The sequence below is a fragment of the Hydra vulgaris genome, chromosome 12, assembly GCF_038396675.1.
Source record: "Hydra vulgaris chromosome 12, alternate assembly HydraT2T_AEP".
Taxonomy (NCBI): Eukaryota; Metazoa; Cnidaria; class Hydrozoa; order Anthoathecata; family Hydridae; genus Hydra; species Hydra vulgaris.
This window is the reverse complement of record NC_088931.1, coordinates 72,808,445-72,834,744: the sequence shown is the minus strand read 5'-3', so window position 1 is coordinate 72,834,744 and position 26,300 is coordinate 72,808,445. Positions and strand designations below refer to the sequence as shown.

The 26,300-nt window shown below is 29.0% G+C and overlaps 2 protein-coding genes and 1 non-coding gene across 3 annotated transcripts in view; 1 reads left to right on the top strand and 2 right to left on the bottom strand.

The window, feature by feature from the left end:
* Nucleotides 1-4,900: 4,900 nt before the first annotated feature.
* Nucleotides 4,901-5,069, top strand: LOC136089160 (U1 spliceosomal RNA). Its single transcript, XR_010642818.1, has one exon. It is a non-coding gene; the product is annotated as a U1 spliceosomal RNA (small nuclear RNA).
* A 13,330-nt stretch (nucleotides 5,070-18,399) lies between these two features.
* On the bottom strand, nucleotides 18,400-20,034 carry LOC136088317 (tigger transposable element-derived protein 4-like). The gene has a single exon (XM_065812014.1). The coding sequence runs from the start codon at nucleotides 20,032-20,034 to the stop codon at nucleotides 18,400-18,402; it is 1,635 nt and encodes a 544-aa protein (XP_065668086.1).
* A 3,117-nt stretch (nucleotides 20,035-23,151) lies between these two features.
* Nucleotides 23,152-26,300, bottom strand: part of LOC100212701 (annexin A4) — a 35,188-nt gene continuing 32,039 nt past the window's right edge. The window contains exons 14-15 of the mRNA XM_065814357.1: nucleotides 23,476-23,588; nucleotides 23,152-23,402 (exon numbers count right to left, since the gene is read on the bottom strand). Of these exons, the coding sequence (XP_065670429.1) occupies nucleotides 23,274-23,402; nucleotides 23,476-23,588 (242 nt within the window). The 3' untranslated portion in view covers nucleotides 23,152-23,273. The remainder of the gene's footprint in view (nucleotides 23,403-23,475; nucleotides 23,589-26,300) is intronic.

The following is a 26,300-nucleotide window of genomic DNA, read 5'->3' as shown; positions in this document are numbered from 1 at the left end:
TCCCTAAACATCGTAGGTTATAAAATACGAACTAGGCACAACGGCCAAGAAATACACAACCACACAGAAAGACAACCTTGCAATCCAAAAAACGAAACCTTATCTACACTAACCCATCAACAACCAACAGGTGAACTAGAAACAAACAACTCAAAACTCGAAGAAAATCCATCTGAAGTAACAAATGAAGAAAACATAAATAAACTAACAGTTACCAAAAAGAAGATAAACATCGTATTTTAAAACGAAGAAGAAGAAACTAATGAAGAAGAAGAGAAGAAACAAGCAACAAAACAGAAGAACGATACTCAACACGAAAAGACCAAAGAAGAAGAACGGAAGACACTCGAAACAAGAAGAAAAGAATACTACTTCGAAAAATCCGACGAACAAAGAAGCAGAAGAAGAAGAAGAGGAGAATCACTCGAAAGACGCCGAAGAAAGCAAGCGAGCGGAAGAACCGAACAAAAAAGGTCGAGAAAAAATGGACGAAGACAACACGTGGCAAAAAAGACGCAGTGCACCACCACTGACTCCACACAAAAATGATCGGAAAAAAAAAAAAAAAAGGGAACGAACAAGCAAAGCAACACGCTGGAAAATGGCTGGAAGTTTTTCTTATTTATTTATTTTTCATTAATTTTTATTAACGGCTTTTTTTAAAACAAATTTACTTTTAATAATTAACTCTAAACCACCTGAAGTTGGAGTTTCAAATAAGAATGTGCTTATTTGCATATTCTTAATTACGGAACTCCTGATAAATGAATACAATAAGCATTTTCTCAATCAACGTTGCTGGTCTAATAAATAAGCAAAAACGAGATACAGATTTAAATAATTTTAAAAAACTAAATTACGATTTTTATTTATTACAAGACGCTAATTTAAATAAGTTACACAACGATGAATTGTCCAAAAACTGGCAAGGCAGCGTTACCTCTGCGGGGAAACCCCGCACAAGTGGGACAGCTATAATAAGCAAACATGTGCTAAAACCATACGAAAAATTCGGTGACGAAAATAGAATTTTTAATTACGTACTAACGAAATTAAACAAACAAAAAATTCTTTTGTTAAACGTATACGCTCCCTCGGGACATGAGTTTTCTAAACACAGAAAAAATTATTTGAATTAATCGAAAACAAAATTAAACATATAAATTTAGAAAACGTTTTAGTAGTCCTGGCCGGAGATTTTGATATGGTTTTAAACGAAATTGATAGGCATCCACAAATTAACAGAAAAAAATTCTCCTTACCGGAGAAATTAAAAAAAAATAATTAATAAACTCGAAGTAGAAGACACGTCTTTTTAATCCAAATAAACAAGAATTCACTTTAAAGCCACAAATAATATTTCTTATTCTCGACTCGATAGAATCTATTTAAGCAAAAAAACGAGACAAAATGTAGAGATAAAACACGAACCGATGGCGCATTCTGACCACTATAATGCGTGCGTTGCCTCCCTTACCCTTGACAATATAGAAATGGGTAAAAGTCTGTGGATTTTTAATAATAAACACTTAAAAAATAAAATCTATTTAGATCAAATAGAAATAATTATTAGCAATAAAACATCCCAAAACTTAGAATCTATAAAAGAAACGTGGGAAAATCTTAAAAGTGAACTAAAAGAACACGCAAAAAAATTTTGTAAACAACAGGCAAAAAATAACAGGATTGAAGAATATAAACTAAAAAAAAAATTGAAAAACGCAGTTAAAAAAGCGCACCTGAACCCGCGCATGCAGATTTTGAGCGCTGACATCAAAAACAAACTTAAAATTTTTAAAACAAATAGAGCGTATGGATCGCGTCAATAGAGCGTATGGAGCGCGTCAATAAGAGCAAAAATTAAATGGCGACTTGAAGGCGAAAAATGCAGTCGCTCGTTTTTTCAATTAGAAAAGCTAAAACCAGTAAAACAAGTAACAACAAAAATAAAGGATAAGAACAATAATATCAAATCAGAAAAAGATGAAATCCTAAAAGAGTTCCAAAATTATTTTAAAGAACTCTACGCAAGCGAAAAAAATTATGAAAAAAGTCAAGACTTTCTTGTTTCCAAAACATCTCCTATTCAAAAAGTACCCAAAACTTTAAGTAAAGAACTAGAAATGCCAATAACAATTATAGAATTTAAAAACGCACTGAAAACCATGCAAAATAACAAATCACCCGAAAGCGACGGCCTCACCGTCGAATTCTACAAGCAAAATATTATTTTGTTTGGGGAAATGCTAGCCGCAGCTATTAACCAAAATTTTAGCATCGGTGAAATGTGCGAAAGTCAAAAAAAGGCAATAATCATATGTTTGTTTAAAAAAGGAGATAAGAAAGATATCAACAATTGGCGTCCTATCTCCCTTTTGAATACAAACAATAAAATCATAACTAAGATAGTTGCAAATAGACTAAAAAATGTTCTACCATTGATTGTAAACGAAAATCAAACGGCATGCGTCCCGCGTAGAACCATATATTCCAATTTATCATACACCAGAGATATTATAAGAATATCCAACAAAACCGACTTGATGCGTCTATTATACCCATTGACCAGGCAGTTGATAGAAACTATCTATATGACACTTTATCTTTTTTTAGGTTTTAATACCGTATTTATAAAATTTATTAAAACGATATATTACGACATAAGCGCGCAAAAAAAAAATAAACGGATTTTTATGTGAAAAATTGAAATACGCAGAGGAGTAAGGCAGGGTCCTCTTTCGATGATTCTATATATCATACAAGCCGAAATTTTCTCAGGATACATAAGAGCAAATTAAAAAATAAAAGGAATAACAGTAAACCAAAAAGAAACTAAAATCCAGCAATACGCTGACAACACAAACATCTATTTAACAGGATATTAAAGTCGATGAAAGAACTCGGTTGGGCCTTAGAATTCAACGAGCAAGCCAATGGAGCCACATTAAATGTAGCCAAATGCATAGATTTGTGGCTCGGAAAAAATAAAACAAAAAATTAAGAAAGTTTTCTAATATTTAATTGGGATGAAAATACCCTTAAATGCTTGGGTATTGAATTTTTAAATTGATTTTAAATTGATTTTAAAAAGATTTTCGCCTTTTCTTATTACTTTTTTCTTACTTTTCTAAACTCGTGTATTTGCATAAAAGTTTTATATTTCTTTCAAGATTTCCGTAAAATCGTGGGTAAGCTAAGATCTTAATAACATTGATACAAGTTTGTTATTAATCAACACTACTAATTATTATATTTATATGTTTATATTTTATGAGAATTATTATATTTTATGTTTATATAATTTTTAAAGAAGTAAGCAAAAACAGTTTTTGACATTGAAAAAAAAATCGCAATAATGTTATGCGCCATCCAAATAATTTCAGGAGGTTAAAAATCAATAAATGTTATACCGTTTATTGTATTTCAAAGCATATATGGCCCCCTAATAATTTTAATTTTTTTTTCGTTTTCTTAAAACAATAGATTTCGTGAAGTTGTTCGGCAAACTCAGAGTTGTAATTATAAGTTGTAAATCGTGTAATAAACATTTTTCTTTATAAGTTGTAAATCGTTTTTTGTTTTTGTTTTTTATAATTTTATTTAAAAAAAGAGGTGAATTTGAAATTTTTTCTATATTATTAACGGATTCATTATGAATATTTTTTCATTCTAAAAAAGCATTTAAACAGGTTTGAGCATCAAAGAGCGAAAGCTGTTTTACGAATTACAGGAAAAAAAATAATTTAATAAAATTTCGGTTGTGGTTTTATTTCGTTTTATTGAAAGTTTGTTTTTAAAAAAGGAGAGCTTCACTTTACAAATTACTTCATCATCTTTTGCGTGATGTTGGAGATCGTCAATAAAACTTTTGAAAAACCTTTATTAGGAATTCAAAAGTATCAACAAAACTAAGATTAAACTAATTTTGTTTTACTTCAGTAACTGTTCCACCATTTTGTTTAGATTTTGAATTTCCCTATTTTTAATATAACACCACAATCGGAACTGACAGTAAAAATCTCGGTCATTATAATAAATCCAAAATGTATACTTACCTGACTGGGAAGTTAAGTCGGATCATGAACACAATGTCATGAAACGGCTTCCCGGTCGGTATGACTTGTCCAACTATTGCACTTTCTAAGATCGTGTGCAATTCCTGTCCGCTTTCTCTATGCTATCTTTCTAACTCGCCTTCTTCTATCTTTCACTCTAATGTATCTTCGTTCTTCTCAAACTCACTCTACTCTTGGACCGCAGAGCAGGTTATGACACTCCTTCGTGAGTTGAACTTGTCTTTGTGGACCTTGGTATTGTGGTCTCCACAAGGCAATTAGCTGGCGGAGAATAAACCACGATACCATCATGAACACAATGTCATGAAACGGCTTCCCGGTCGGTATGACTTATCCAACTATTGCACTTTCTAAGATCGTGTGCAATTCCTGTCCGCTTTCTCTATGCTATCTTTCTAACTCGACTTCTTCTATCTTTTACTCTAATGTATCTTCGTTCTTCTCAAACTCACTTTACTCTTGGACCGCAGAGCAGGTTATGACACTCCTTCGTGAGTTGAACTTGTCTTTGTGGACCTTGGTATTGTGGTCTCCACAAGGCAATTAGCTGGCGGAGGATAAACCACGATACCATCACGAACACAATGTCATGAAACGGCTTCCCGGTCGGTATGACTTATCCAACTATTGCACTTTCTAAGATCGTGTGCAGTTCCTGTCCGCTTTCTCTATGCTATCTTTCTAACTCGACTTCTTCTATCTTTCACTCTAATGTATCTTCGTTCTTCTCAAACTCACTTTACTCTTGGACCGCAGAGCAGGTTATGACACTCCTTCGTGAGTTGAACTTGTCTTGTGGACCTTGGTATTGTGGTCTCCACAAGGCAATTAGCTGGCGGAGAATAAACCACGATACCATCACGAAGCGGCTTCTTCCAGAGTGAGGCTTATTTATTGCACTTCGACTTGGCTGACCTCTGCGATTACCGCTAACGTCGGTAACTCGACAGTATAATTTCTGGTAGCGGAAGCCTGCGTTCGCGCTCGCTTCCAATATGCATCAATAAAAAATGGAGCGACTAAATAAGTGCGAATTTCTTATAGTAACCAGACTAGTCTATGGATAGACTTACAACACAGACATAGACAATTCTGTATGTTGTAATGGACACAACAAATGTTTAATTTTTTGTCCTTGTTGTGTCTATCAAATTTTTGATGGTGTCTTAAGATTGCTCAGTTAAAAAATAATTTTCACTTCATAAGTCTACAAAGCATAATTTTTTGTCTATTTGGTGTCTATGATTTTGTCTAAATTTACTTGATTTCATAAAACCAGAAATCTTTCATTACCGTATTATTTGAAGATTGTTATGTAGTAAATTTATAATATTAAAAAAATATTGAAATGACATCAAAACTCCAAATGACGATCATTGCCCATGATTAATTATTGTTTAAAACTTGCGTACATATTCATCAATAAAATGAAAGTAAAAAACATTTTTCTTTTTCACTATTGTTTTATTCACAAACCTAAATAAATTTTAACACCTATTGGAATCTTCTACTTACTAATCCACATTTTATAAAGGACAACTCCTTGATCACATATTTTTAATATAATTTTATTGAAGGTGATAAAGATTTTAGTGACTAAGGAAAATTTTTTAAATGATAAACTTACCTTCAACTTTTTTGAAGTAATCCCAAACTGGAGAGGGCATTTTAAAAATAAATTTTCACGCACATTCACTGAGAATTGAAAAACAACTGAACTGAGTAATTAATGAACTTCAATTGAGCACAAAATAGTCCATTTTGAGGTTTTTAAATAGACATTAACTTTTTAATCAACAGCACACGCTGGACAAAAAATTAAAAAATAAACTTCTGTTAGAAAAATTGTATTTTTAATTTTGTGCTCGTTTTCAGTTTTTGAAACGATGCTGCAGTGAAAATTTAATTACTCGTTATAAGTCCAAATTATATATTAAATAGATCTTCTATACCTCATTAAAAAATCGAGATGAGATGTTCATTTAGTGTCCGTTTTTAAAATGATTGTCTAGAAAGACAAACATTTTTTATAGACAATTCATTTTTGATAGTTGTAATTAAAATTGTTGCAATTAGTGCTTTGTCGAAGTCTATTTTTGTCCTTTTATAATAAGTCCATTAGAGATTGTCTGGTTGCTAATTTCATAGCTGCGAATCTGCATAACTGCGACTGGCATAAGTGCGAACTGGCACAAGCGCGAACTGGCATAAGTGCGAATCACTTGCAAAAACTGGCATAAGTGCGAACTAGCGCAAGCGCGAACTGGCATAAGTGCACCAAAAGAATTTGCAAACATTGGCATAAGTGCGAAACAATTGCAAAAACTGGCATAAGTGCGAACTGGCACAAGCGCAAACTGGCATAAGTGCGCCGAAAGAATTTTCAAACATTGGCATAAGTGCAAACTGGCATAAGTGGCGAATTGGCAAATTCGCACTTATGCCAATTCGCACTTATGCCAATGTTTGCAAATTATTTCGGCGCACTTATGCCAGTTCGCGCTTGTGCCAGTTCGCACTTATGCCAGTTTTTGCAATTGATTCGCACATATGGCAGTTCGCACTTATGCCAGTTCGCACTTATGCCAATGTTTGCAAATTATTTCGGCGCACTTATGCCAGTTCGCGCTTGTGCCAGTTCGCACTTATGCTAGTTTTTGCAATTGATTCGCACTTATGCCAGTTCGCACTTATGCCAGTTCGCACTTATGCCAATGTTTGCAAATTCTTTCGGCGCACTTATGCCAGTTCGCGTTTGTGCCAGTTCGCACTTATGCCAGTCTTTGCAACTGCTTCGCACTTATGCAGATTTGCAGTTATGAAATTCGCACTTATTCAGCCTCCTCTAAAAAAATCTCTTTCTTCCCCGCATTTTTTAATAATAGCTAGGGTTAGGCCTATTGTTATTGTAATTGTAATAATTAAATACAATTACACATTACAATACAATAATATTGTATTGCAATATTACAGAAACAATAAAAAAAATTTATTTTGGTATTGTATTGCTGTGATGAAAAACAATTACAATAAGTATTGTATTGTTTTTTTTCTAACAATACAATAAAATTCGAGAACTATTGTATTGTTTTAATGAAATAAAATTACAATAGCTATTGTTTTAATGAAAACAATTACAATAACTATTGTAGAGTATTACTTGACATTAAAGTAGAAAAGCTAACTTATATTCATCTCTGACGAACTTACTATTATTTTTGCTATTTTTTATTTACAGATTTGCAATATATTGCAAATTTTATTTTTTTACATAATTAGATTTCGCATCACCTATCTTGTTATGTATTTCTAAGCTCTAAATGGCAGCAAAGTATTGCGTGTCTGATGATAGCCTTACTATTACCAAAAGTGGGGCATTACAATAGTCCTAACCCTAATAATAGCTTTAGATGTCTTCAATTAAGGTTAATTTTATAGGCTGTTTATAAAAACTATAATGATTAATAAACGGGATGGAATGTTTATTAATTTTTAGAAATTTTTCCCACACGCTCAAAGTTTATTATGATCATCTCGCTCAACCTGTTTTTTAACTTTTACTTCTTAATCAACAAAAAACAGCATCTAAAAACTAAATAAATCAAAATGTATATTTATTTATCAGTCACTGATGAGAATAAAAACTTTTAGTGTAATCAGTCTTTAAAAATCGTCGAACTTAAAAAAATCTCGTAAGTTTTTTTTTTTTTTTAAAATAGTAAAATAAGATGATATTAGTAAAATAAGATGATATATAAGTATTAATATTACAAAAAGAATTTACAATAACTTTTTTTAATAAAAATTGAAATTATAAAATTTTACAATATTTTTAGTAATTAGTATTTCAAATAATAAAACTTAAAAAAATCGTTTGTAAATTCAAAACTTATAAGATAAGAAATACATTTACAATAGCAGACTATTGTTTAGAATATTAAATATAATATTAAAGAGTAATTAGTAGGTTAATTTTTGTTTTTGTTTGCTAGTTTAAAAAGCTTTTTAGAAGAACTTTAATTCATTTTCATGTATCATCAGTAATTGCTTAAGTTTTGTTTTAAACAGGTTTAAAGAATAATTAGATTTCAGCTCATTATTTAATATTGTATTCCACAGCTTAGGACCTCGGTTAGCAATTGAGAATTTGGTTGCTGAATAATGTGTTTTGGATTGAATGTAATTGTTTTTTGAAAATCTGGTAGGGTATATGTGGTTTATTTTTTCAAAAAGTGAATTAAATAACATTGGTGATATTTTTTTATCAAGTTTAAACATGAAGATAAGAATATGGTAAAGGTGTAGCTTATATACATTTAGAATATTAAGTTTATTAAATAATGTTTGAGTGTGAGAGAAACGGTCTACGTTTGTAATTATCCTTATAGCCTGTTTTTGTTTACTAAACAGTTTTTTTACTTTTGTTGCGTTTGTGCTGCACCAAGCAACGTTTGCATAATTTAAGTAGCAATGAATTAAAGAAAAATATAAGTTTTTTAAACAAAATAGATTTAAAAACTGCTTGGCTTTATACAAAACACCTATATTTTTTGATATTTTATTTTCAATTAGACCTATGTGGTCCCTCCAGGTTAAATTTTCATCCAGAACCACACCTAAAAATTTTATTGATTGCTCTCTTTTTAATAATGCGTTATCAATAAAAAGATCAGGAAGTTTTAATGGAATATCTTGTTTTTTATGAAGACGATGGAACAAAGTGTATTTGGATTTATTGATGTTCAAAGATAGTTTGTTTGATTTGAACCATTGGGTTAATTTTTCTTTGTTTACTGTTTGAAATAATTTACTGATATCTTTACTAGAATAAAACAAGTTTGTATCATCTGCAAACAAAATTAAGTTTAAAATGTTAGAAAATTTATATAAGTCGTTAATATAAACGAGAAATAAAAGTGGTCCTAAAATTGATCCTTGAGGAACACCACAGGTGATTGACTTAAATTCCGTTTTTCCGCTATCATATGAAATAAACTGCTTTCTATTAGACAAGTAACTATCAAACCAGGACAAATTAGTATTTATTATACCATAACTTTTCAGTTTGGATAGAAGGATTTGATGATTGACAGTGTCAAAAGCTTTACTTAAATCGATAAATACACCTAGGGTATACTTGTCTTCATCAAACCCTTTAAATATATCATGAACAAGGTGAGTGATTGCATGATCAGTTGAATGACCAGATTTAAATCCAAACTGTTTATGAAAAAGAATATTATTAACATTTAAAAAGGAATATAGTCTATTATACATAACCCGCTCTAATATTTTAGAAAAACAAGAAAGAATTGAGATTGGTCTATAATTCGTAACATCGGAAGGATCACCTGATTTTAACACTGGAATGACTTTTGCAATTTTTAGGTTATCTGGAAAAACGCCTTGTTTTAGAGATAAATTAAAAATATGTAGTAATGGAATTGTAATTTGTTTTATTGATTTGATAATGACATTACTACTTATATCATCAAATCCTAAACTTTTATTGGGTTTTAATAAAGAGACTGCGTCTAGTAATTCTTTTTCTGTAAGTTTATAATTAGACATAACATTAAGGTTGGTTGAGGTTAAGTACGAACTAAAGTGTGATTGAGTAGTTGCTATATTAGATGATAAAGTAGGACCTATATTTACAAAAAACTGGTTAAGTGTTTCAGCGACTAAGGATTTATTTACAATTTGTTTGTTATTAAATTTAAGATTTAGAGGAAGTAAATTTCTGTATAAGCTTTTTTTTCTAATTACCTCCTTAATAATATGCCAAGTTTTTTTAGAATCATTTTTGTGCTTTATTAATTGTTCAGAATAGTAACGTTTCTTTGAGCGTTTTAAAATTGACTCAAATAGCCGTTTATAGTTTTTATAGGTAGTTTCATTTTTAAGAGTTCTTTTTTTAAGAAACTTGTTATATAAGCGTTGTTTTTTTTTTGAAGATTTAAGAATGCCCTTCGTGATCCAAGGGTTTAAAAGTGTTTTTGTTTTGATTACTTTAGTAACTTCTGGGAATGCCTTGTTATAAAGATTAAGAAACTCTGTTAGAAAAATATCATACGCTTTATTGGCGTTTAGATTTAGTTTTAGGGTGTCCCAGTTAACACAGGATAGAAGCTTATAAAAATGACTAATAGAAGTGTCGGTTATTAAACGTGTTTTAATTATTTTTTCCCGTTCATTTTGGGCATTATATATGCATTTTTGCGATAGGATAAAAATCGGAAAGTGATCAGACACGTCAGTTGTAAATATTCCTGTTCTTATATTTTCATTTATAAATTCATTTGTTATAATTTGATCTAGGGATGTTGAACTTTCCTTAGTTATTCGCGTTGGTTTATTGATTAGTGGAATATAGCTATTTTGAAAAATGGTGTTAAAAAAGTTTTTAATATATATATTATTTTCATAATCTAATATATTGAGATTGATATCACCAATAAAATATACAGCTTTATTCATAGACGATTTATTTTTAATTATTTTTTTAATGTGGTTTTCAAATACCTTAATGCTTCCTGAAGGCGGTCTGTATAAACCATGAATGACGATATTTTTTGAGGTTTTGTTAATAATTTCAATACATAACGATTCGTAATCGTTAGTAGTTGAACTTAAATTTGGTTTAACTTTGAATAATATTGAGTTTTTTATGTATATACACAAACCCCCACCTTCCTTATTAGATGCTCTAACTTGATGAATTACTTTATAATTAGGTAATTGAAAATTAGAATTGTTTTCAATGTTTTTATCTTTACACCATGTCTCACTTAGACAAATTATTTGAAATTTAATGCCAATTTTATATAAAAGTTGTTTTAATGACTCAAAATTTTTTTGAATACTTCTAATATTAATATGAAGCATTGAAAAATAGTTATCCTCCATTCCATTAGCAATTTTTTTAGAATTTGGGTCATAATATAAAGGGTTAATATTTTTAATTATTTCATCATTATTATAAAAATTAATATCAGGATCCGAATAGTTGTTTAATAGTATTGACTTTTTTGATACAAATGAATTAAAATTTATGTTTGTTAAAACAGTTTCATCAGCCATTTTAAATCAGAAATAACTTAAAGCAATATTAAAATTCAAAAAGTAATATAAAAACGTAAGAAAATCATTTATCATTATTTATTTTTTTTATAAATTCTCTAACAATAAGCTTTTGGTTTATCAAAAATTAGATTTTTGTTTATTTCTCACTATAGTATAAAACTTAAACAAGTATATTAAATCCTATCGAAATTATGATAAAACCGCTGTTAAAAAATGCGCATTTACCGCAAGCCGCACTAGAATTAAAATTACTTTATTTTTGTTGACTAAAAAATTCGTCTCAAACACCCCCATCCAACAACCTCCCCCTTGCATTAGGCACACGAGAGTACTTTATAAAAAAGACCGAACTGCACCTGATAGAGATATCGAAAGTCCGGCCATTTCTAAACTTTATTTCCCGCCGAAGACCGACATTGCGAAAGAAAACAATCAACTTAACTGAGTTAAGTTATTAAATCTAAAAAAATTTTAAATAAAAAATTAATAAATAAAAGTTTATTAAATAAGAAGATATTCTCGTTTTTAAACGAAACTAAAGAAATAGAAGAGATAAACGGAAACATAAAACTAGAAAATAAACTAAACTACGCTACTTTTTTATTGTTGCTGCACTCCGTATCTCGGCTTGTTTTTTTATGCCAAGTTATCTTGGCATAGAAAAAACCTTGCAAATAATCTCCAAGTTTGTGTTTTGTGTTTAATTTTTAGTAGTCCTCCAACTAATCGCCACAAGGCAAATAGTTAAGGACTACTGAAATCTAAATCATCACAAAGTGGCTCTTTTGCTTAGGTCACTAAGTTCTTGTAGTTGGATGACGATTTAATTTGAATTTAGGTGTATTTCTCCAAATGGTAAAATTTGTTTTACAAATTTTGCCATTTGGAGAAACGCAAAAATAAAAACAGTTCTTTCAAAACTAACAGTGATTTACAATCGACGTCTATGAATACTTAACAAACCGACGAGTTATCGGTATTTCAACTAGAGAAAATGGCAAAAGCTTTCGCAAGAGAACTGATTGAAGAAGTTTTCGAACCTTAGGATGATAAAAGTATAAAACAACAGAAAAAAAAAAAAAATTTAAACAAAAATTATGCTAAAGCATCAAAAAACAAAACAACAACAACAAAAAAAACCTACCAAAAACGCTTATATGGGAATCATAAGGAAGATCATTTCACACTAAACGATATTTTAAAAGCAATCGAAAACAATAATCTAGACCAAGAACTCGAAGCCGTGCAATTTTTACGGAAAAATACAGCAGTTGAAATAATAATGAAACTGATAAAGCTAGAAAAAACTATTAGAAAACGAGCTAAATATTCATAATTACTAGCATGCCTACAAAACGTCTAACATAAACCGAAGACCAAAAAAAAAAGGAAAAACACTTAAACCGAACAGGGCAGGAAACATAAAACCACATAGAAAAAGCACAACAACGCAATACAAAATATGAAATCTTACATACTATAGCCCAAAACCATCAACAACCGACAGGCGAAATTGAAACTAAAAGCTCGAAACACGAAAAAAATTTAAAACAACAAATAAGGAAAATTTAAACAAATCAGCAGACACAATAAAGAAGTAAAATAACATAATTGAAATCGAACCAGAAAAAAAATTAAAAAGCAAGAAAAGAAGAAACGAGCCACTAAATCGAAGAACAAAACCCAATACGAAAAGTTCAAAAAATTAAAAAAGGACTGGGATCAAGAAGAAAAGAACTATATATCGATAAAGCGATGAAGGACAAAGAAGCAAAAGAAAAGAATCACACGAAAGATGCGAAAGAAAGTAAACGAACTGAAATAGCGGAAAAAAGAAATCAATTGGAAGAAACGAACATAAATATCAAGAAAAATTGGACACGTAGCAAAACACCATGTTAAAGCGTAGTACACCAACCCAAAATGAACAATGACTTCACCCAAAAATGACCACAAAATAAAAGAGAACGCGGACGAGTAACAAAAACTACAATTTTTTTTTTTTTTTTTTTGTAGTGTAAATATATACAATCCGTATGTTAATATCGAGATATGTAGGTAGCAGGGGTGAGAAGAAGACTAATGCCTTATCGCCAAGCCCCTTGATTAGATTCTGTAAATATAAAGTTTAATTTAAAAATAAGCAATTCCGTTAACTATATAAAATAAACAAACGTAAAATTGGTAAAGTAATAAATAAAACATCTGTTATTAAAAAATAACAAGAAGCGCTATTAACTTAAACATATTCTTCTTAAAGCACGGAAATGTTTAATTTTTATTTATTGAATAATCTAGAATTAATTATTATTATATATCTTTTTAAATATTAAACTTCAGAGCACAAAACAAAAGTCTAAGGATAAAAAAATAATAGGAATAACAACACATATTAAACAACAAAGACATAAATAAATTTGAAAAGTTACCAAGTGCAACTTAAGCTTACCAACTTAAGCTTTTCTAAACTTAATATACTTTTCATTTAACTGATAGATTAGTCATAAGAGTATTTTGGTATTTCAGAAATAGTTTTGTGCCTAATCATTTTTTACTAATAACTGTCTAAGTTTAGCTTTAAACTCATTTAACATTGTAAGAGTATTAAGTTCAGTTGTGAGTATTTTGTTCCATGCCTTTTTGTCCTCTAATTGAAACTGAAAACTCAGTTGCCGCAAAATAACTCTTGGGTTGTATATAGATGTTATTTGAAAATCTAGTTAAGAATTTATTCTGATTAGTTTTGAATAAGGGATTAAAAGTTTTTGAAATAATACTTTTATTAATTTTGAACATAAAAATTAGAAGATGATAAATATTTATTTGGTAGATATTTTAGTATATTAAACTTAGTAAATAAAGGTTGGCAGGTTGTATAGCGGTTTTCATTAGATATAATTGTGATTGCATGTTTTTGCATATTAAAGAGTTTTTTTTTACTTATTTTTATTGGTACTACACCATGCAATGTTAGCATATTTAAGATTGGAATGAATAAAAAAGAAATATTAGAGTTTTAAACAACATGAATTTAAAAAAGGTTTTGCTCTATAAAGTAGGCCAATGCTCCTTGATATTTTACCTTCAATATACTTTATATAATCTTTCCACGTTACATTTTCGTCAAGGAGTACTCCTAGAAATTTTAATGATACTTCTCTTTATTTCGTTATTGTTAATACAAAGATTTGGAAGTTTTAATGGAATTTTGTCTCGTTCATGATAGCGATGGAAAAAAGTATATTTTGTTTTAGTTAAATTTGAGATACGTTGTTTGCTTTAAACCATTCAGCATTATATAGTAGATCTGTGTTTACAGTTTTAAATAACATTTTTATATCATTGTGAACATAAAACAGATTAGTACCATCTGCAAACAAGGTTGTGTTTAATACATTACAAGATTTGCTTAGATCATTGATATATACCAGAAATAAGAGCGTTCCTAATATAGATCCTTGTGGTACTCCACAAGATATATTCTTGTTGTTAATTTTTCCGTAATTATAAGAAATGTATTGCTGTCTATTTAACAGGTAGCTTTTAAACCATTTAAGGTTCGAGTGTTTAACACCGTAGTTTTTTATTTTGGTTAACAAAATATGATGATTTACAGTGTCAAAAGCCTTGCTGAGATCAATAAAAGTATATTTATTTTCATTAAAAGATTTAAGTATATCATGAACAAGATGAACAATTGCCTGATCAATAGAGCGACCTTTTTAGAATCCAAATTGTTTATTATAAAGAATGTTATTAATATCTAAGAAATAGTACAGTCTTTTATACATAATATGTTCTAATATTTTTGAGCAGCATGGTAGTATTGAAATAGGTCTATAATTTGCAGTACAAGTTGCATCTCCAGATTTTAGAACTGGTATCACCCTTGCAACTTTTAGTTTATCAAGAAAGATTCCTTGTTCTAAAGAAAGGCTAAAAACGTGCAAAAGTGGAGTTTTTAAATAAAATATTGATTTAATTATTATATTGCTACTTACATCATCAACTCCATTACTTTTATTTGATTTTAATAAACTTACAGCATCAAGTAGTTCTTTTTCAGATAACTTATTATTTTCCATAAGTTTATTATTAGAGGCTAAGTATGATTCAAAGCTAGTAATTTTATATTTAATTCTTAGCATTCAAAATTTATTACCACATAAAATTTGTAACCTCCTCAAATTTAGGGCGGGTTTAAATTTTATATGGTCATAATTTTAGAGCGCTGAGAGATAATACTTTGAAACTTAAAATTTATTGGTGAATATAAGTCTTATTAAGAATAGTACAAAAAATTTTTATCAAGTTGTTGCCCCTCACGTTTGGGGTAGGTGGGGAATGGGGATAAAGTCAGAGGGCTTTTTTGTTCCCAGCCTCCAATCACCACAATTTTTTGCAAAGACTAGTTAATTAACATAAGTATAATGTACAAATGTTTGGAGTTTGCTTCTGGATGTTGGCTATCTCAATTACCAGAAAATCCTAGATCCGTCACTGTGATAAAGTGCCTGAACTAGGATTATTTTTTATTTTTATGTCCTTTTAAAATGGCTGCTATATTAGTGAATATTCCAATACTTTGACTTCTTTTTCAAAAAAATTAATTCTTTTGAAGCTCCTAGTTCAGGCACTACTTTAAAGTATAATGAACAACTCCTGAAAATTTAACGTTTTGTTTTTCGGTTTGATTATTATATTTGAAAAAATAAAAAATGAAGAAAAATGCAAAAGAAATTAATATAAAAGTAAAGATGTTCATTGAGCAATCTACGAATAAAATATTGCCAAACTCTCGTTGACCCGCATTCGCAGCGTATCCAAACAAAATAAATTTAAAGTTATTGCAATGAGTGTATTCAATAGAGTTGATCTAAAATATCAAGAATAAAGTTTTTTATAAATTTCACTTTTAGGTTTAATAATTTAGGAATAAATTTCACTTTTAGGTTTCACTTTTTCGCATTCGTACATCTTATGCGCTGTAGTGTTTATTGCATTGCAGGCATAGTTTATCGCATCTTAGTTTTATATTAAACAATTTTTTATTTGTTGTTAATAAATAATGATCCATCTTAACAGCAATTTTACAGGCTTCGTTGTTTGTATTTCTATTGTATACTTTTTGAAAGAAGCTTTCCACTCGGCATTATTTAAATTTTTCATACTGTGATTTTAGTTTGAGGCCCAGTTATTACACTTGTAATCGAGATCTTTTTTTGTTTTATTCAATAATTTGTATAGTGTTAATACAGCAAGGTTTCTGTATTCATACTTGTCCTTTCGCATAGAAAAAAGGAGCTTTATTAAAGTCATATCTTGGCGCTTCTTTTAAAATTTTTTTTCCCAATAAATAGGAATGGTGGTGATAAGTTCACTTAGGTCTTTCTCAAATATGTCTATTGTGCTATGATGGAAGAATCCAATTTGTAAAGTTTTTGTAATATCTGCAACTAAAACAATATCGTATTTAAGGTGTACCGGTTTAAGAATTCTTACCTGCAATTTTTATAAGTTTATATGAAAACAGAGGTTGATTTAAAATTTCTTCATTATTATTAATAGGAGCATTATGAATAGTTTTTTATTTTAAACCAATTTTTTAACAGCTGAGCATAAAATGGCAAAAGCACATTTAGCTGAGTTGGATTTTTTCAAAAATTTGATTATATTGTTCAAATTTCGATGAGAATTTAATATATGAAGCGTTGCTTCATTCTTAGGTCCGCTAAGATTATTATTATGAACTTTGAAAATCCGTTGTATTTAATTGCCATATGAGAAAAAACTTTTAAAAACTAAAATGTGTCATTTAATATAATATTCTCATCTTGAGAAATTATAGAACGATAGGGTCGCCGAAAAACCTATATGACGCCAGGGGCATAGCATCAATTAGGTGTTCCTTTTAACACGCTTCTTTTTAAACTAAAAGCATGTACAATTATACAAATTAATGATTGCGTTTTTATTTCTAATATTGTTACTTTGCATCCATATTTTTAAGAAAAACTGCATATCCAGGTTCATTGCAATTTTTTTTATCGCCAGTGGCTTTTCAAAAAATTTTGTTTAATCGTTAATACAAGTCATCTGCTCATCATGGGTTGTTATTTTGGTTGAAGCTAAAGCTAAAATTTAACTAATCAATGATACTAAATACCGAAAACAGTTTTTTGAATGGGGCTAAAAGTTATGATTATTTATGCCAAAACGACTTTTGTAGAAAAATTAACACTGCCATAGTTTATCTGAATCTAACGTGACATTATTGTTAAACATACTCATTTAGGTGTGGTATTGAAAATAATAACTTCAATTTTCATTAAAAAAAAGGTTTTTCATGGATAATTTTCCCAAACAATGTCTGATTATAAATGTCAAGTTACATTCATTGAAAACAAACACCAATACGTGCTTTTATGAAAAAATCGAATCCATAGACTTATCTATAGCCGAGCCCCAAGGTACTTCATGTTGAAAACTACATCTTTTCTAAATAAAACTACGCTTGACGATTTTATATAGTTGCATAACTGTTATCAGGTTATAATAGTGGTTAAAATAATCTTTCCATACATACCAAATATGTCATACTTTTTGATGAAAAAACTTACATATATTGTAATTGAAAAAACTTATGCTTTTGTTCGGAAAAACGTGTAGGGGAGATGGGGGCGCATTGATCGCCGTAGCAGTGTTTTGAAAATTGCGCAGAACCTGAAAGAGATGTAAAAACTTATTAACTACGAAACACATGTAGAACTATCTGGCTTTTAGAATATATAAATATTTTGATTTAAAAAAATGATAAACATGAATAATTTTAACTTTTAAACAACCCTCTCAAAAGATCAATGTACCCCAAACTATGGGGTACTATGATCTCCGACTTGGGGCACATTGATCTTATATGCGTAATATTATCTAAACGTTTAACACTTCTATAACTAAATCTTGTAAATAATTTAGTCAAAGGGTAATATTGTATAACATATAATACATCTAAATTTTTTAATTATTTTTTAAATATAGCAGTTAAACCCACTAGTCTAATTTTTAATTAAAAAATGTATAAATCACAGCAGCTATAAGCTACCCGCTTTATATACGTTTAAAACTTTACAACAACTTGAAATTTATAAGAACTGAAATATAAAGACTGAAATAAGAATACAACTTTTAAGTTTACAAAACTTGTTAAAAGTACAATATTTTGATTAAGAATGTTTCATCATTTGTGAAAGTCAAGTTGTGAAGCAGCTTTTGGTTTACATTGTTTTTTATTCCTAAGCAAGTAATTCTTAGTTTCTTTCTTATCTTTTGTGGAGACTTTTTGTTGATTTTTGGTTTGCTTCAAAATTTTCTTTGCTTTTGACAAACGAATTTCATTTCTGACAGGAGTATCAGTCAAGATCCTTGTTTTTAACTGCCTACTTTTAACATTTTTTTTTCTGGCAGATGCTTTTGGGTAAGGTTTTAAAACCTCAGGTGAGATTATAGAAGCAACACTTGTTGACACTTTGTTTAAAATACTTGTTTCAATATTTACTATAGTTATTTCAGACTCTATGTGATTAACATGTGCTGGTATCATTTCAGATTCCATGTTGTTGACAGGAGTGATAGTAACTGTATCTGGAGCAGCTCTATCTGTAACTGATGATGGTAAATATTCGTCATCTTTGAAAATTTCAGAATTGAATGGCTCAATGCCAGCTACTCTAAATCCTGTCTGTATATTAGATGGTGAGAAAGCTTTTGTATACGGTTCTCGAACTATTGAAACAATTACATAAATGGTCATTGGTCTTGGGTTTGAAACCATCCAATTATCACATGCAGAATTGTAAAACCTTTTCAATGGTCCAAAAACAGTTCTATCTAATGGCTGCAATTTATGGCTGCAATGGGGAGGAAAACTTATCATTGTAATTCCGTGTTGAATTGCAAGCTCCAAGCCTTTAACAGAAATATGACTTTCATGACTGTCGAGAAGTAACAAAACTGGAGATTCCTGAGAACAGTTTGAATGTTTAACAAAATGTTTAATCCATTCTATGAAAATTTCTGAGTTCATCCAACCAGAAGGATTTGCAAATCCCACACATCCAGGAGGTCCTTCCTTAATCATGTAATCATGAAACTTTACCCTAGGAAAAATAAATAATGGAGGAATGGAATTTCCAATAGCATTAGAGGCACAACATGCAGTTACCAATGTTCCTCGTTCTGCAGATGTGATTCTTCCAACTTGTTTGCTTCCTCTACCAGCTAAAACCTTTACCGGCTTTTGAACGGTTGTTAAACCAGTTTCATCAACATTATATATACAGTTAGGATTATATTTATATCGATTTCTTACCGTTTTAAGATTTTGAAAAAACTCTCTTACAGTGTGTTTGTTAAAAGCTGTTGATCGAGCGAAGCTTGTTGCTTCAGGTATTCGTAGAGACAACTCTGGTTGTCTTTTCATAAAACCTTGCAACCAATCAATGCCTGCAATTTTATTTTTGAACCATGATGATGGGCATATCTTATTGTTTTTTAAAGCAAATTCATGTGCCAATAATCGCGTTGACCTAGTTGAAAGGCCATAGTTCATTTTTGATACAATTAGTAAATAACTTGATAAACTTTTTTCATCTTCTGCTGTAAAAACTTGTCTATTGTTGTAGTTAGGCTTGAAAGCTTCATTTGGATTAAGCCTCTTTTTACGACAATATCTTTTTAAAGTCATTCTATCTATGTTAAACTGACGTGCTACAACATTCAGTTGTGTTCCTTCTAAAACTTTATTAACAGCTACTTTCATTGTTTCACTTGGTATAGCAACTTTATTTGTTTTTTTAATTCTATTTCTAACCATTTTTAAGATCTGTAAAAAAATATATCAATAAAAACATATGTTTTTAATAAATGCTAATATTTAACATAATAATATTATGTTAAATATTTTTTAATTATTATGTTAAATATTATTCTTTTGATATTATAAAATAATAGTATTATTATTACTAGCTTATAACATAAGTAGATTTAAAAAATGAAATGCTAAAAGCTATTGTTTGTTTATATATAGTTTTTTTCTAAATTATAAATACAATTCCATTCGTTTAACTGTATTGCTTATAAACAAAAACATGGGGCACTTTGATCCTCCGATCAATGGGCCCCGCATAGTCAAAGATCAATGTACCCCAATAGGTATAGGTAACATATTGATAGCAATATCTACTGTATAAATTGAAGCCAAATAAAAATTATATATTATATTATACACCTAACACTTACAAATTTAAAATAAAATTGTTGTTAACCCATACAGACATCTAAATAAAAATATATTTGAATTATAGCACGATTTAAAAAAATCACTTTTTATGACGAAAAACAATATTTTCTTTATTTTTTTTGACGCTGATAACCTTATGAAAAAATATTACGAATAATCAATTAGGGAAGCATAATAGTTAGTTAAATTGCAACCTCACTTCTAGTAAGGCAAAAATGAACGAGTAAAAGCCAAAAGATCATACTGCCCCGGCGATCAATGCGCCCCCATCTCCCCTACCATGCCTTAGTTGCGTTGAGTTACTCAAAAACTCGGAGTATTTAAATTATACGTCGCAATTTTTCGGATTTCGGCGATTTTTTTGAAGCGCGTTTAATTCATAAAAGTTTTAGTATTTGACGGTAGACTTTTGACAAATGAAACTGTGGATAATTTTTCATTTATTTTTATTCATAAATTTTTTCATTATTTGTTTAGTTATTATATTCTACTTTTAACATTTAAAAAGGTATTAAAAATCTTTAATAATTTATGCTAGTTCGTTGCTATAAATTGTTATTACGCTATATTTAATGTTAATAAATGATGAATATTTATTATCTCAATCAAGATTCTGATAAAAAATTGTTTTACGTTAATTACCCGTATAAAATTAGTAACAGCACTTTTATTTGGTTGACAATATTTTGTCTGGATTTGCTTTGAATGAAGTTTGGGATGTCAAACAGATAAACTTAGTTTGAATAATCACGTCGAAATTTATTTAAAACAAATGATTTTAATGACGGGGGTTCTAAAGTCTTTTTATAACAAATGTAGGTAAAAAATAAATAACTAAACAAAAAGTTCAATATTTAACATCTATTTTTTATTATATTGCAACTGTAAATGTTGAAATATTAACATGAACTAAATTTACTTATTATTTAGAACGACTAATCAATAAATAAAAAGCCCCTACAATTATGCGATTTTGTGTTGTTTATTTGATTATTGTTGTTGTTTATGTTAATTATTTTCATCAATATCAAAATAGTCCCAGATTAGACTGTTAGTTGCTTTGGTCATTGTTGATTTATTTCTAATTTAATTTTATCTCTAAGTTAAGTTAAGAGCGCGCTTATTTTATAAATGAGTAGAACAAAAGAGAAAGAAAGTAATTAAAAGTTGAATGAATAAGAGTTGTATAGAATATATATATTTTTTTGCGTCACTCGTTCTTTTTTTAGATGAGAGAAATAAAAGTTTAATTGAAACTTTTCTTTGAATAAATGGGAATTAGAAGAGAAAATTGCTTGAAAACTTGAATTTGTCAATTTTGTTAGTTTTTCAATTTTCCATGAGACAAATGCCCAATAATATATTAATTGTATATATATAGTAACACATAATAAATATATTAACACATAAATTGAGAAATACCAAATATAATATGTTTTTTAACGCACGTTACGACATTTTGACAATTTTTATTACCATCTATCTTGAATCATTGTCATTAATTAATGTGTTAATTATTCCGTTAATTAATAATAATTTGTCTGTACTTTTCTTAAATGTTAATTGTATAAAACGGGCAAAAATATACACACTTCATGTTTTTAATTTGATGGTTGTGAAATATTGAACAGTAAACTTATAATCAAAATTTATAATACCGAACTGGGCTGTTATTGGTTGTACTTGTAATGCAAAACCAGGATCTCACATATCCTTTCACGAATTTTCATATCTGATACTACTGTCAACTGTATTGTTTAGTGTTTTCTTGTACTTTTTTTTCATAACCTTAACAGGTTCTAATTAGTAAGGAGTTGGCGATTTATTTTAAAAGCTTTGTTATCAAAAATCAAACGCAAAATATGATTTCTTTTTTATCCAAATCCAATTTAAATTAAATTAGCGTAATCAAAAAATTTAGCAGTTCATTAAATATCTCAAAATAATACTGCCAGTTAATGAAAGTATTTGTTAATAAATACTTTTTTCCGACGGGAAAACAAAAAATGTCATAGCGTAAAAATGACCAGAGAAGTTCGAAAATAGTTTCCGTTGTTTAAATGAAAATAAGTAAGACTAAGAATAGATAATACTGCGCTCTTATGCACAAAAACGAGAGACCGTATATATAACGTTCTATATAATGTAAAATACTCGTATGAAAATCATAAGATTGGTAAGTCAAGCTTTAATATTTGTTTTAATCTAAAAACAAAAGAAACTTAAGTAAGATATAGAGTAAACTAGGGTAAGAGTAAACGGTTTAACTTCAAATATTTTTATAATAGAAAATAAAATAAATCAGAATACAGAGATGTAGCTAGTTGTTATGTTAGTATGTTGAAGTATTTTTAAAATTTCAGTTTTTATGGCAACGACCTACTTCTTTTTTTGACGTAAACAACCCCAATTTTTTATTTTGTAAATTTGCAACCTTCACCATAATAACCGATATTGGCTTCAAAAAAAATAGAGGAACTTAAATACTTTTCTATTCTTAATATAACATTGTTGAAAACAGCTTTAAAATTTTACTAGGGACTTGGCTCGCTGTGACTAATGCTAAGCAATTTTAAGTTACTGCTATCAAATAAAAAAACAAAATTTTTTTTTTTATTTGTTAGCAGTATCACTTTAAAATTGCTACCGCCGGGCCTGTGTGCCAATTAATAGAAATAAAAACAACACACAAAAATATAATCATGTTACCTTGTAAAACATTAAGTGCCTCATGTAAATTAAATTCATACAGTATATTTTCACAATTACAATTAAAAAAACCCTCAAAACAAATACGCTTAATATAATTCTTTTTAAATATCAGGTTTCACAATAGCAAGTAACAACTTCTTATAATCACCACTGCAATCGCCTTCTATCATCTTGTACAATGTTTTTTGGTACTTGCGCAAGAAAGCTGTTTTTATTTCAGCAAGATCAACCTAAATTAACAATATTTTTAGTTAACTTGTATTATTATTTTAAATGTTACGGTATACAAAACTCAAACGTTACCTCTGATCGCGAAACTATTATTCGAATTAATAAACTATCATTAGTTCCCAATCCCTTCATTGAATGCCACAAACGATCAGCAAAATACTCAGCGGGGTTTCGTGCACATTGTACTAGTTAAACCCAAAAATTTTAATAAAAAACTGTAATCAATTATATATATATATATATATATATATATATATATATATATATTATATATATATATATATATATATATATATATATATATAAGAAATGAAAGCATTTTCGTTTTTTTTCATTGTAATTTGTCAATACTATTGTCAAAATATAATCATAAATATTTAGTCATTAATAAAAATTCTCTTATTAAATTATAAACAGTAAAAATTGTGCAAAATATTAGTTTTATTTACATGGTTGTTTTAATGTTTATGAATAAATTGTTAGCTTTTGTTGTACAAGAATCAGACAGTGAAAAATTCTGTGTTAATGACTCACTAACACAAAAAACAGTTACATAAAGATTTCAAAAATCTTTCTTTTGAGGAATACAGAATATTTTCTTTTTTTTCTTTCAAGAAATAGAAAAAAACCGCTAACCTTTCTTTGTAAAAATTGTAAAATATTGCAGTATATTCCTTATTTATAGAATTATCAATCAATTATGTGTAATCCACAGCGATCTATAATGCAGACGTTGCCAACGTGCAAACGGTGTATCTGACTGGGGCCTATTTTAAATTTCGCTCAATTATAGTCGCCATTTTAGTGATATTAAAGTATGGGTAAAAAATATTGCATTTATGGCTGCACTACAAATTATTTATCAGGAAAAAAAAATCTGATAACTTAAAGTTCTTTGTATATTGATTTCCTAAAAATGAAGAAAGTTAAATAAATTAAAGTAACTCCAAATGCAAACTTAAAAGTAACTAATGACACTGTAGTTTGTGAGTTGCATTTGCCAATAAATTTTGAAAAACAAATAGAGGAATCCTAAATTTTAACAACAAATAGAGGAGTTCTAAATTTCATTATCTGTTTGGCTTGGCGTACCATCTTATCAAATTCCCACCCATCTGCATCCATTACGTTTGACAACTCGTGCTTCTTTTGTGTTTTCGAAATTTTGCTCAAAATGAACTACCAACTTAATTAAAGATAGAGTAACTTTTGCTGCAATCAAAAAAAATTTTAAGTAATGAAAGAGATTTAGGTGTTCAATTAGTATGTTTAATGATTAATAACACTATTCATTTACAATCACGAGTTTATTCAAATGAGATTCTATGTTTTTTAATCAAGATTAGTGAGGATTTGCATTTTAAAACTTATCATTATGGGGCCTAAAATAAAGTTCCTACAATTTTTAAAGACAGAATTTCAAATCAAAAATTCAACGCATGATCTATATTAGAAGAAGTTTTGTGTTATTTGAAAAATTTAATTCCAGGCAGAAAAGAAATTGTAATTCAGGAAAATTTAGCTTCTGTGGGTACACAGTGTGTTGGTAGTAAGATTTATTCTAAGGAGGTTATTATTAGATCTTTTCAGTATTTTGCTACATCCAGAAGTTTATATAAACAATTGCGAACAGATTACCAATCACCTTCTGTAAGAACTTTGACAAGAATAACTTCAAAAGTTTCTAAATTATATGAGAAGTATTTTTTGACTAATATTTTTTAATCTGTTGAAGAAAAACAGAAACTTCTTTTTTGTTGTATGATGAGGTTATGATGTTAAAAAGATGTTGTTGATACATTATTCAGAAAAGCAATCGACAACTTAACTTCTCTTGCAAAAATTATATTGATTCTAATGGTTAATTGCTTATTTGGTGGACCATCCTTCATTTCCAAAATTAAATTAAACTCTATCCAACCAATAAAAGAGTTTTCGGGTTAAGTTAAACCTATATTATGCGATGGAAGTTTTAAATCTTTGAAAGCTCTAGATGAACCCTGGTTGACTAATGATGGTAATTTATGAATCTTTGATTGTGTTCATTTGCTTAAAAACATTAGAAATAACCGGCTTGCTGAAAAAACTGGTCAACTTATTTATTATGATAAAGGAGTATATAAAGTAGCAAAATGGTATCAACTTTAAAACTTTATGAACTTGAATCCAAAAATGTAGTTAAATTATCCAACTTAAATAAAGTTTCAATATTTCCAAAGCCAATTGAGAGGCAGCCAGCTTCTACCTGTTTAAGGGTATTTTGTGACAAAATTTACTATGCTTTATTCAATCATCCAGGACTACATCATATAAAAGAAAGAGCAGATAAAGCAGATTTTATTAATATTGTTTTATCATGGTGGAAAGTTTTCTATGTTAAGGGAACAGGTGCAGATATTAGATTCAATGACAAACTTCAAACAGTAATAAGAGATCTTAATGTTAATAGATTGAAAAGTTGAATAAATTAAGAGCAAGCTTTTGCTTTGATAACGCGGCGGTTGATATAAGTCTTGATACAACCCATTTCTTTCTAAATTTTAGTTTTCTATTGGATGATCCCTCTGCTGATATATCTAACAATCTACCTGATTTTGAATCTTTTATTTCTCTTGATACAAATATAGTTTTTATATATATATCAGAGTATTTAACTTGTAAAGATAAAGAACTATTAGAAACAAATTGCTAGATAAAACCACTTTTTACCTTTAAAAGTATGGACAATACATTGACTTAATTGATCGCAGTGGGCTTAATATTCCTACAGATAATACCTGTCAATGGGTAATAATTTCTTTTATAGTTTTCAATGCAATTAAGGATAGAGTTCGCAGAGTATCATTAAGCAATATTATAATGATAATTTCAGAGTTTTACAACTTTGAGATGCAGCG